Raw genomic sequence first — 14,151 nt, forward strand, 5'->3', positions numbered from 1 at the left:
TGATTCATAATTTTTAGACACTAATTAAGCAAGACTTCCTGAATTTTAATTTCTTTTTGAAACCCCTTAGGGTTAAGTCTTGAATTTTTGCTATTTTCTAGAATCAAGCCAAGTACGTCCAAGGATGGAATATTGCTGCCATATCTGGGCAGGAGCTGCTAAAAAGAGCCTATCCTGCCTTGACAGAGTACAAAATAGACTTCGTGGCTTAGTGGGGGATGCCCTTTTCTCTACCCTGCAACCTCTCTCCCACAGAAGAGACATTGCGAGCCTATCCTTGTTTTATCGTTATTTCCATGGCAGGTGCTCGTCTGAACTCCAATCTCTGGTCCCCCCTCGCCAATCTTTCACGAAAAACACCCGTCTAGCTGAATCCACTGTGAAAAATTTCCCCCACTCTTTATCTGTGCCTAAATCAAAACGTGGATTTCATGAACAAAGCTTCTTTCTTAGAACTGCACGCCTGTGGAACTCTGTTCCGTCTGCCTGCTCCCCACCTGACTACAACTTGGATGTCTTCAAGTCCAACGTTAACAAATTCTTAATGAACCGCCCCCTTAAGTAAACACTTCATCAAATCTCCACACTAACGTAATGTACTTGCAATAACCCTTATCCCTGAGTGGCTTCCGGGCCTTGATAAGTTGTGACCACTGTAAAAAAAAAAATAAAAATCATGTAATGGATTATGAACCATATTGAAATAGGGATTGTAGATATAAAGTTTACAAGCGGACATATTAGTGGTTCAAAGCGGTTCTATTCAGATGATTAATTGCACACATCCTCGGACGGCCATTCTTACGCACTCACATATGCATGCATGCACACATATATGTATATATAAATATATATATATACACACACATACATATATATCCACATACATACACATATATATATACCTATATACACACACACACATATATATACACACATATACATATATATGCACATACATATATATACACACACACATATACATATATATGCACACACATATATACATATGCATACACACACATATATATAGATATATACACATGCACATATATATACATATATACAGATATACGCACGCGCACACACATATATTTACATATATATGCACACACATATATACATATACATGCGCACACACACACACATGTATACATTGTTGGTAATATTGCTGATAAAATAAATATTTATTAATTTTAAATTACCAGTAAAGCTAAAATCGATAGATGATCCTTCACAAGTGTATATTTACGTTTAGGAAAATATCTGCATATTTAACATGCGTGTGTTTTTTTCGAAAATCGGGGCAAATAACAACTCTATAGTTAAATATTTAGAGATTTATAAAGAATCAGAATCGGAATCAGTAATTGTATCGGAATCGGGAATTTAGCACAGAATCGGTAATTGTATCAGACTCGGGAAAAATATTAGAATCGTCCCATATGAAAATAATGGAAATAGTATTCCGACAAAATAGAGAAAATAAAAAGGAACAAACCGTATTATGTGTTCATCAACGTTTCGTCTCGAAATAAAGACGAAACGTTGATGAACACATAATACGGTTTGTTCCTTTTTATTTTCTCTCTCTCTCTCTCTCTCTCTCTCTCTCTCTCTCTATATATATATATATATATATATATATATATATATATATATATATATATATATATATATATATATATATATATATATATATATGCACACTGATAATGTGTTCTGTGCAACATGAGAGATAATAGGAAGATAGATTATCTTTGCCGCCAATATATAAGCAAGAAACTGGATATGTAAACTTTTATGGAGGAAGTTAACAACAGGAGAAGTCAGTAAGGAGGATGGCCAACCAACTTCAGAAAAAAAAAAAAAAAAAAAAATACCCAAGGAAGCAACAAAATGTCTTAAGTAATTGGACATTCTACAAGAAGAAAGTCTGATATTAATAACGATAATAATAAAACCGTAAGACGTGCACCAACCTTGGGGAACAAAAATGCCAAAACTGAGAATAGTGATGAGCGATAGAATAGAAAAGCCACGTCTAAACAAATTGGTAAGAATTTTATACTTAGCAGTTTTGTTGTTTTTTTGTTTGTTTTTTGTTTTTGTTTTTTTTGTTTTTTTTTTAGAATTTGGTTCTAATATATAAAAAATATGTCAGCCGGATTTTTGAATTTATACCGAAATAGCATCGCATCAGGTACATAAGCTACTTTGATTTTTTTTTTTTTTTTTTTTTTGCCAGCATCTACTTTACAATACTTAGATGTTTATCGATTCTGTTTGTTTGCCTTATTACGGCGACTCATCTAGCTACAACAACTACCAACAATTTCTCTCACTCTGTGCTTCAAACTAAACGAAAATTCTATGAGCAAAGTTACTTTCCGAGTGCTGTCTGTCTGTGGAACACGATACCTTGGGACTGTTTCTCAGCTTACTTACATAGTCGTTTTCAAGCCTACCATAAATAAGTTCTTGTTGAGCCATCCTATTATATAATTAAACCTTACCCAAGTTCCTCCATTACTGATCATTATTCTGTGACAACAGCATATTCTTTTCATTGTTTTGACTCTTGAGTATATATCCGTTAATATCTTATATGTTTTTATATAGACTGATTTGGTTCTCGGTTGATTAACTGTGTCGGATATATACTCGAGAGTCAAACGAATGAAAAGAATATGCTGTTGTCACAACCCTACTGATCATCATAGTGTTGTCTCACTGTTTACCTAACACTCATTGAGTCTTATCCTAGAGTGGCTACCAGGCCTTAATAAGCAGTGATCCCCACATAAAAGAAAAAACTGACATGTAGCAATATCTGGGATACTTTCCTACATCCTACTAGAACCATCTAGACTAATACTACCTGTTCCATGGTCGCGATGTCAATGAATAAACCGAAACTCTAACTTTGATCTTTGATTTTTCCGTTGAGGTGGATGGTGGATATCCAGTAACTCCAGAAAGAAAAGCTGTCAATCATCAGCATCATCATATCGTTGTTCGGACCAGATTGTCTCTTTCCCTCCCCAGGGTTGTCCGGATCAAATTTACTCTTTCCCTTCACACTCTCTATCTTCCATGGCCTTCAGAAGATCTTTAAGTTGTAAGCCCGTGTCTTCTGTCCTATGCGTCGGGGCTAATCACTTGTCTTCATGGCGATCGGTTGGAATGCAAATCCTATGCATGGATGGAGTATTGTTGCCACATCTGGGCTGGTGCATCTACCACTACTCACTCTTTGAGAAGGTTCATAAATCATCGTATCGAGTGGGTTACCCGGACCAAATTGACTCTTTCCCTCCACTGGTCTTTATCTTCCATAGCCTTAGGAAGATCTTCAAGTTGTAAGCCAGTGTCTTCTGTCAATAATTTTGTGTACGTCTTGACAGGTCTTCCTACTTTAGCAGTTCCGTGTTTAGAATCCTACATTACCACATCACTGATCTCATCTTTTCTTCTATAACAATGTCCGGTATATCGTGTTCTTCTGAAAAGATCCTGGGCAACGGCTTTATAAAAGAGTCTCGAATCTAAAGACCAAGCTTCAACCCCTGTCTCATCGCTGCAGTGCTGCATCCCTCTGCCTGTTTTACAAGTATTTTAATGGATTGTGTTCTAATGAACGCATAGTACTTGACGTATATACTGCTGACAAATCTGAAAAGCAGCCGTTGTTGAGGTTCCTAGATGCCGGAAAACCTTCTACTCTAATAGTTTCTTCCCTATGCCTACTAGACTTTGGAATTCCCTTTCTGTTTTCTGTTTCCCTGACTGTACTAACCTACAACAATGTCCGGTATATCGTGTCCTTTTTCTTATTACTGAAGAGATCCTGGACAACCAACCATACAGACATCTAATGGTTGGGTGTGTTTTCCAGTTTAAGTTTAACACTGCCCAGGGCATCTATTGTACGAGGTGCCCTGAATAAGTTTCCAGACTTTTTTGTATAAGCACTTTTATTGACTCTCTGTACTACGATATGAAACTCTAGTTCGCTTCGAAGTAATCTCCTCCAGCTGCAATGCACTTGTTATACCGTCCCAACAACTTTTAGAAGGCCCCATGGAAATCCTCTTGTGTGGGTGTGTCAAGGACCCTTGTCACAGCTTCTTTCATCTCCACAATTGTCTCATAACGACAGCCTCTAAGGTTTAGGGAATAAAAAGTTATAGGGAGCAAGGTCTGAGGAACTGTCTTGATGGCCATCTTCATCAAATAGTCTGTGACAAGGGTGGAGAACCCTTGGGACAAACTTGGCAAAAATCTTCCGCATCTTCATTACCTCACGAATAATTGTGTGTACAGTTCCCACACTGACATCAAACTGTGCATTTATTATCTCTATAGACACACAACAGTCCTTATCCATGAAATTCATTATTTGGATCATCAATTCTGGTGTTCTGATTTCTTTACTCTTCCCACACCTCTCATCATCCCTCAGAGACTCTCTGTTTTCCTTGAATCTCTTATGCCACTCAAAATCTGATGCTCGATTCATGCCAGATGGTCCAAAAACAGTCTGAAGCATTCCATACGTTTCTGTGGCATTTTTTTCCAAGTTTCAAACAAAATTTTATTGTGTATCGTTCTTCTGAAGTGTCCTCACGTCCAGATTGCATTTTTGAAATTCACCAGCTGTGACAATCAGACTTTAGTAGGATGTATTCCAATTCCTGCTGTAGCTGTTCATTTGAAGCTGAAATCATAAAAATTGGTCAGTCATCTCATAAGATGTATAGCAATAATATACTGAATTTTCAAAAGTTTACAGCAATTTTAAATTCTTGTACAAAAAAGTGTGAAAACTTATTGAAGGAACCTCGTACGTTCCATTTAACTTACTTATATTCTCCAAACTGTTAGAGAGTAGAAAGTGGATCTTAGATTTACTTTTAGCAGCTTTGCAACTCCCGTTTTCCCTCTATTTTGTCCTTTAGTCCTCACATTCCGTGAGATTTGCTGTTTTCTCGTCCGGCTGTTTTGAATGTGTGGTATGTATTTTCAATCTTCTCGTAATATTCATCATCATTGAACTGTTAATCTATCCATCCCCTTAAATGCTATCCTCGAACGTATTTTAGCCTTGATAAGTAGAAACTCATTAGTAAGAAAAGCAAATATCAACCCTTTTGGATTATATAACGGCGAAACACAATACTTTTGGGGGAAAAGATTCTTCGCAGACAAATTGCTATTTTAACCTTAGCTTTCGTGCTTACTCAGCATTATGAAAATAAACTTATTCCTTTTTATTGACTGCGTACAGTCTATCTTGGTTTATTTGCTGAGAGAGATACACAAAAATTATCTTTTGCATCCAGAGAGCTATCTTAATCTTATCCTCCTTCACTTCCTGTATGCATTTAACCTTTATTTACACCTGTTTTGTCGTGTACTTAATGACCTATGTAAAGGTCAATCACACTTTGTTTCCTCATTCATTGTATTCACCGTTTGGTACAAAGCTACTGACTTTGGGTAACCCCCCCCCTCCCCCCATCATTGACAAACGATAGTTTATGAAATAACTAAGAAAAAATATCTGAAATAAATTACTAAGTTTTGTTCCATTACAGCAGGGGTCTCCAAAGTTTTCGAACGGGGTGGGGGTGGGGGCCTATTGTTGACTTAAGAATAACCTGGCCGTGTTTTATATTGTTTTGCTCATTAGTTTTGCTTTTTAGTACAACTGGTTCTCCAAAACCTCATTCTTTTAATCATTTTGCTGAAGAAAGAAAAAAACAAAAAAACATCACACTATTTTCACAACATTTCGATTTTTTAAAAAATTTCCTGATTATTTTTATGTTTTCCTTAATAGCTTCATGGGCCAGATTAAAGATTTTGGTGGGCCGGATATGACCCGCGGGCCGTAGCTTGGAGACCCTTGAATTAAAGCATATCAACTCTAAGTGGGTTTGTAACATGCTCGAATAACTCATAAATTAACTAAAAACTGTTTGATCGATGTGTGTACTGCCAGTTATAGCAGGGGTCTCCAAACTACAGTCGACGAGCCAGATCCGGCCTGTCAAAGTCTGCAATTTGGCCCGCCAAAGTCTGTAATTTGGCCCGCGGAACTCTAATGAAAAAACATAAAAATATTCTGGATTTTTTTTTTATTAGAAATATGTGAAAATAGTGTGGTGGTTTTACTTTTTGTTCAGAAAATGATTAAAAAGAATGAGATTTTGGAGAACCAGTTTCATTAAAAAAAATGAAAGCTAATGAACAAAAGAGTATAAAACACATCCAAGTCATTTTATTTATTTTGGCCTACGTTGCTCTAAAAAGTCAGCAATATGGCCCCCTGTTCGAAAAGTTTGGAGGCTCCTGGTCTATAGCACTGAGTGTATACCCCCCATCCCACCCACAACAAGTTGAACAGCAATCTCTTCAGCTGAAGGATACATACCAAGCTCAACTCATTCTTGATAACTACCGAATCTGTTCATTTGTACATCTTTTTATAACTAATTCATGTGTTGATAAGCATGTCCTTACTGTAGGCTGTTCCAGTTGTCTAACCTGAGAGATGTTCAGCTGGCCATGTAGTCCTTGCTTTTTAAATGTGATTAGTTTGTTGAATTGCTGATCTATAATCGAATTTGTATTCGAGTCCAAATGTTTTTGTGGAGAAACTTGTAAGAAGCAGAAAATTACTTGCCTCAAAAACACCCACGTGTCTGCGCATCTTCTAAGGTTCAGCTGCTTAATAATAGAAGAAAAAAAATGGCAATGCGTAGTCAATTATATCCTTAACGATCGCACAAACTGATTTGAATTCTTGTTGATTATATACAAATGAGATGCTGCCGATTTAAATAAAAAGCCTGTTTTTCAAAAACTGTTCATTCTGATTTCGGAGTAGCCAGCTTTAATAGCAATGTGTGAGATTTTGGAGTAGCGACCTTTTGACAGTGTACCGTAACACACGTTTACACATTTGACCCACACGTATGCAGTCTACATTGCAAGGAACAGAAGCCAACTAATAACTCGACTCTTTTCTTTTTTGTAATAACGACATTTATTACCTCATTCTCCCGCCACGCGTGACTTCTCGTTATGGTTGTGATGCCACCCATGTCTCTAACGTGCTTGTCCCTCTAATGTGCTCTCTCTCCTGTTTATAGTTTTTTTTTTCCTTATAATGACGTCATTTTGCATTTCATATGAATTTGTCTGCGCTCTGACAGCAGCAGTGTGTTGAATTTAACTCTATATATTGTTAGTTAAAAGTGCAGAATAGTTAACAATCAATAATTTAACTACAGTTTTCAAGAAGTCAATTGAATGTCTTTAAATTTTGCAATACCATATCGAAACAGCACTCATCCTAAGGGGATTGAACCAGCTTCCTCCGAAGGAGGAAGGTTTATGGGAATATGAAATTCACAAGCGATACCCAGTCGCATGTATATACCCAATAGGTTTTGCAGTTCTTGCAGGGAGGTGTTGACGTCCTTCTATATACAGCGCCTTGTATCCCCAAATGGTCACTCATCTGGTACTGACCAGGCTGAACGTTGCTTAACTTTAGTGATTTATGATAATCTATGTGTCAGTGTGATTATCTGCCGTATTTGCAGTAATTGAAAATGATCCTATTATCGATGCCATGTAAAATGTTTGATTGGTTGGTTGAAAGCAGTTGAGCAAATGCAACAGTTTGGATTGTTCTGTGACATATATAAACCATTATACCGCTGTTGTCGTTACTAGTTTATATATATATATATATATATATATATATATATATATATATATATATATATACTTTTGTATAAGTCGATCGTGTGTGTATTAGTTAATGCGTTTTTAAGACCAAAAATTGTTTCATTTGAGGTATTACCTGTGTATAAGTCGACTGTAGATTCTAGACAAGTTAAATGGTCCGTCTTATGGCTCTTTCTTGCACAGATAATTTTTTTTTTTTTTTTTTTTTTTTTTTGTAAGACATATGATAAATTGTTTCTTGGCATCCACGAGTAATAATACGTGCATTTACGCAAGTGGGGTCTACTTGATTTCCATGTATAGAACCGTAACGTAACATGCGGTCGCAGCCGAGATTGAACTCACTAAACGAGGGTACTTTTTTATTGTGACGCCATCACTAAATTGGTTGCCTACCACGGCTTAACAGAGGCCCATGTACCATAGAGAGAAGGATACACCGTGCCAGTTTCCGAACCTGGTATTTTACCTCGCAGTGCATACAGTGCCTCATCTTCCCAAATGGTCACCCATCTGGTACTGGCCAGGCTCAACGTTTCTTAACTTCACTGATCTGGCAAGAATCGGTGAATCAACATGATTGTGCCGTATAGAACCAACCTGTTGCACACTCACATGCAACGAACATGTTTCCTAATCAGACATTCTGACCAATGACATGCTGTAGATTCCAGGTGCAGTTACTATTTTTAGATATAATTTATGTCACGTACCATAATAACGTAAACGCATACATTGCATGAGCCGTAATATACCGTAATAATGTGAATGCGTGTGTTAAGTGCCATTAAATGGTTTCATTAAATAGTTATTAAATTGTTAAAACTTGTTGAACTTAGAGGAGAACGACATACCGAAAAAACTACATTTCCTAATCTACTGAAAAAACCGTTAGATCATCACCATATACATCATATCGAACTTAGCCCTGTAGCCACGTCTAGAAAGTGAACATTGCGAGAGCTATTCCAATTATTATTAAGCCTCCCACTAAAAAACAGACATGTGCTTACATGCTGCCAAACACACTGCAATGTGGTTCAGAAGGAGTGCAATTAATTATTAGGATTATCGGTATATACCAAATGTACAAACAAAATGGCGTTTTCTAGGTTATGATTGAGCGCCAGGTCGATCTTTAACAAATTTCCAAAAACATTGCTATGTATAAGTCGACCCCCTCCCAAATAACCTTAAAATCGTCTCCCAGAAATTCAACTTATACACAAGTATATATGGTAATAATTACTATAATTATTTTTAATTATTTTTAATAGCTACAGACATTAGTGTTTCATCCTTTCTGGAATCATCAGTGTAAGGAGTCACAATTTCCACCAATCGTGGGATTTAAATCTGGCCACAAAGCCATCTCTGACTCCATTAGCAAGGAACATACCCCTCGGCTGGTGTGAACCACGGCAAGAATTTAGTCGAAATTAACATTTATGAAGCGTAAATGTCATACAAGTAGGTTTACAGTGATCAACTGATTTTAACACCACAATCTATGCACATAGGTTAAGTGACCGACTTTTTTCATTTCAACGTACAGTGCTCAACGATAAGAACCCTGTTTTTAAATAAGTAAATATAAATATTACTATAATTGTTTTTAATAGCAATAGACTCTAGTGTTTAATCCTTTCAGGGATCATCAGTGTAGGGAATCATGTTTTCGGGGGATTCCTACCCAGCCACGAAACTATCGCTGACTCCATTAGCAAGGAACATACCCCTCTGCTGGTATGAATTTAGTTGAAATTAATACATCACCGATTGAGGTATTATTATATATGAATAACAGTGTGAATACTGGAGAAACATAATTCTTTTTTCATCGTTTTTGTTGACAGAAAATATACACTCAAACTATTTATAAATAACAACCCCAAAATGGATAATTAACGTTAAAGTGTGCACTTTAGTGGATATGTGGTCACTCATTAATATTGTTTTAATAGTTTGCACTTTTAACTTTCTTTAATTTATTTTTCACAGTCCACCATTATTATTTTTTTTTTTCAATTAAACTTTCACCACTCACCACAACCGCCTATTCTTTAAAAAAAAATTAAACTTCCACCCCAACCAGACACCATCACCGTCAATTATAAAAGAAACAACAACAACAAAAAAAAATAATAATTTTGCACAAATGGTTGCTCTGTGCAAGTACTAAAACTAAACTGCCTGAAATAACAAGTCGACACAAAACTGTGAAAACAAATTGGAGAAAGCAAAGAAAAACGAGTTAATCAGTCTGAAAGGAAATTTTTCTGAGGTAAAACGAAACTTTTGAAAGAAAAAAAAATCTTTCAAACGTGAAGGATTAAATAACCAACAAATGTCACAAAGGAAAAACATTTCATATGAAATTGATTCATGCTCAATTAACATTTAATCCATTCAGTATTTCAGATATTTTCTCATATTAATTTCATGCTTTAAAATATCCTCATATATAATATTAAGTATTTTAAAATATGAAATTGAATTCAGACAAAATGGAATGTTTAGTATATGGAATAATGAATACGTATTAACAGACGATTAGAAATAACAATACAAACACATCTTCAACCCCAACCGATACTTCGGCCGTGTCTGCATTATTATTTCTACTAGTTTCCTTATCCACTATATATATATATATATATATATATATATATATATATATATATATATATATATATATATATATACGAAGTGCCTTCAATAAGTTTTAAAATTGTCAATAAACTCTTGATAATTCATATGTTATTGCTATATATCTTACGAGATGAGTGACCAATTTTTATGATTAAAGTACAAATGAACAGCTACAGCAGGAATTGGAATACAACTTACTAAAGCCTGGTTGTCACAGCTGGTGAATTTCAAAAATGCAATCTGGACGTGAGGACACTTTAGAAGAACGATGTGCAATAAAATTTTGTTTTCAACTTGGAAAAAATGCCACAGAAACGTATGGAATACTTCAGACTGTTTTTGGACCATCTTGCATGAATCAAGCATTAGGTTGTGAGTGGCATAAGAGATTCAAGGAAGGCAGGGAGTCTGTGAGAGATGAGAGGTGTTTGAGGAATAAGGAAGTCAAAACATTAATGTTGATTGGCCAAATAAAGAATTTCATGGATAAGGACAGTCGTGTGTCTATAGAGACAATAAGTGCACAGTTTGATGTCAGTGTGGGAACTGTACACCCAATTATTTGCGAGGAACTGAAGATACAGAAGATTTGTTTGAATTTTGTACCAAGTGTGCAGTCCACAACTTGTCACAGACTATTTGATCAAGATCGGCATCAAGACAGTTCCTGACCCTCCCTATAGTTCAGACCTTGCTCCCTGTGACTTTTGGTTATCCTCTAAGCTCAAGAAAAACCTTAGAGGCGGTCGTTATGTAACAACTGAGGAGATGAAAGAGACTGTGACGAGGGTCATTGACATGCTAACACAATATGATTTCTTTGAGGCTTTCCAGAAGTTGTTGGAATGGTATAATAAGTGCATTGCAGCCGGAGGAGATTACTTCGAAAGGGGCTAAATTTTCATGTATGTACTATCAATAAAAATGCCCATACAAAAAAATAAATAAAAAATAATGATAATAAATCAATTAGTTAAAGAATAAGTATATAATGATAATAATAAAAAAAAAAACATATAGCTTGAACACTGAACAACATCAAAGACTAAAAAATAAAAAGGGGAAATGTTATGTTAGCAGTCATCTTGCATCTGTGGGAGTTATTTCCCTTTGTTTCAGGTTTTTAATGTAAACTCTCACCCGACGTGAATAAACCGAGACTCAACAGTCAGCCATCTTGGTCTCAACCGATATGCTTCGTCTTATCTTTTTTTCCCTGATTAAAATATAACAAAACAATAAGCGTTGTGGTAATTAAGATATTATAATCAAATCTAAATGTGCAAATGGAGATGAACTATTATTTACAAATACAATTCTTTTTTAATGCTATCTTTATAGTGGAAGGTTCACCACCATATCTCTCAAAGCAATTTTGACTTTTTCAAATGTATAAAGCAATTCTGCCTTTTCGACCAAATCTCTTCAAACAAGTTTCAGTTTTTAAACCATGTTTCTACAAGCAATTCTCACTTTTAAAACAATTAAAAACTTTCTAACCATGTATCTGAAAGTAATTCCAACCTTTTCAATCCTTTTCCTAAAATAATTCTGACCATCATTCAAAGCAATTCTAACCTATTCAAGCATGTTGTTTAAAGCAGTTCTGATTTTTTTTTCAACCATATTGTTTGTTTCGTGTCCTGTTTCCCTTTATGTTAGAAGGAGTCCTCTGTTGTCTCTATATTTAAAACTGCTGATGAAAGTTCTCATCCAATTAAATATCGTCTGCTAGTCTTCTCTCTGTTATTAGCAAAGTGTTAAGAGGAGGTTTGTTAACGACAAGCTTTTTGGTTTTCTGAAAAGTCTGGTTCTCTTTAGTGATGTTCAGTATGGCTCTCGTGGTTTTCGTTCAACAGCTGATCTATGTTTTAATATCTCATAATAATACATCTTCCTATTCCAGTAGCTTCTTTCCAAGAACTATAAGCTTGTGGAACTCTCTTCCTGCTCACTGTTTTCCTTCTATCTATAGCTTTAGTCTTTTCAAAACTAAAGTAAATAGGCATCTCCTGTCTTTCTATTTGGATGTGTTTTATACTTGCCTAATCATCATTGGTTCTTGTTAGCTCCTTACATCAAGTGGTTTCATGCCTTGTCTCAAGTGATTTCCATAAAAAATGTAATTCTGATCTATAATGGGTGACCATTTTCAAGTTCTAGGTGTGGCATGTGCTCTCTGCTTATCTCAGCATTGTTTCCAGTCATCTAGCACTTCTTGCCACTGGATTTCGATTCAGGAATTGTGTGGTTGGGGGATTGCACAACCCTTGCCTTGCAATTACACACGCAGCTACCCATACAGGGGATATCCATTGTCTCTTGAGACTGAATGGAGGTATCATAATTGAACTTTTCAACCATCCTTTTCAAAGCAACTCTCACCTTTCCAATCATATCTCTCAAAGCCATTCTAAACTTTTAAGCAACGCTGTCTAAAGAAATTTTGATTTTTCAACCATATTGTTCAAAGCAACTCTGATCTTTCCAACCATGTCTCATAAACCTGTACTATTTAGTTTTGCTGAACATTAACTACTTACTGATAAATCTCACAGAATTAAAGTTCGAATAGAACTTATAGGCTAGCTTAATAAAACCTACAGTTCTTTGCTACAAATCAGTTTAGGTATTATCAATCCTAATGAGCTTGAACTAATATGCATGAACTGTGCATTTCTTTCTTTTATCTTTCTTAAACTATCTTCCAGTACATTTTCAGTCACACTCTACAGTTGATACTAATGACGAAACATCTGCAAACAATAAAACTCTTTCCACTTGATAACCAATGTATTATATATATATATATATATATATATATATATATATATATATATATATATATATATATGACTGAATATGCGAAATATGCAAAAACACAATTCATCATTTACCTGCCCAACTACTAAATGAACATGAAGGACAAATTGTGCAACCCCTCCTCCCCCCATAAAAAAAGAACAAACTCGACAGGAATCCGAAGCTCATGTAAGAGTTACGTGATTTACCGTCTGAAGTACTTGTGTGACAAAACTGAACACCTTCAAACCAAACACGATATTCAGCATTCTAAAGTCTCTTCTTTTTTGTTTATGACAGTTAGTACAGTGACGTCATGGAAGCTGATATATAAAGTTATCATGTCGGATTTTCAAAGTTAGACACCAGTAGCATTTAAGCTGACAAATCAAAATTTACTTCCAATTAGCCAATTTTCATTCTATTCTTCTGAAATGTTCAGTTTTAAACATAGAACTTTTGAAAACACGCTTCATGTGTTTTCTAATTATTAGACTTTACTTCCATCATTCATATGTATTCATATTTTACGTTTATAGATAATGCCTATAATCAGCCTCGGAAAATATGCACAAAATGATAATGTCAACAGTTCTGTAGCAAGCATTGAAGTCGTCTCTACTGATCACTTAATACAAAAGAATAAAATTGCATTAATTTACGAGACTCAAATAAGAATTAGCACAGAAATAAAGCTCGTAAATTATATTTTGGGGTGTTTACATGTAAACACATCAATTAATTTAAAGCATATATTCATGAAACATGACAACTTAATATTTTTAGTTGCTTTTTAAAATCATCCCGGGCAATACCTGAAAACTGGATCTTGGACCTCCTTGTATATATATATATATATATATATATATATATATATATATATATATATATATATACAAGTGAAATTGTTTGTCTGTGTGTGTACATTTCCCT

The 14,151-nt window shown here is 35.2% G+C and overlaps 1 protein-coding gene across 2 annotated transcripts in view; it reads left to right on the forward strand.

Moving 5' to 3' along the window:
- Positions 1–1,884: 1,884 nt before the first annotated feature.
- Positions 1,885–14,151, forward strand: part of LOC145254898 (zeta-sarcoglycan-like) — a 367,875-nt gene continuing 355,608 nt past the window's right edge. Inside the window, exon 1 of one of the 2 annotated variants that reach the window (XM_080113835.1) lies at positions 1,885–2,056. In XM_080113835.1, the coding sequence (XP_079969961.1) occupies positions 1,997–2,056 (60 nt within the window). In that variant the 5' untranslated portion in view covers positions 1,885–1,996. The remainder of the gene's footprint in view (positions 2,057–14,151) is intronic. The other variant, XM_080113844.1, reaches the window with a different exon arrangement.

Source organism: Euprymna scolopes, chromosome 3 (assembly GCF_053919585.1).
Source record: "Euprymna scolopes isolate OS-2025 chromosome 3, ASM5391958v1, whole genome shotgun sequence".
Lineage (NCBI taxonomy): Eukaryota > Metazoa > Mollusca > Cephalopoda > Sepiida > Sepiolidae > Euprymna > Euprymna scolopes.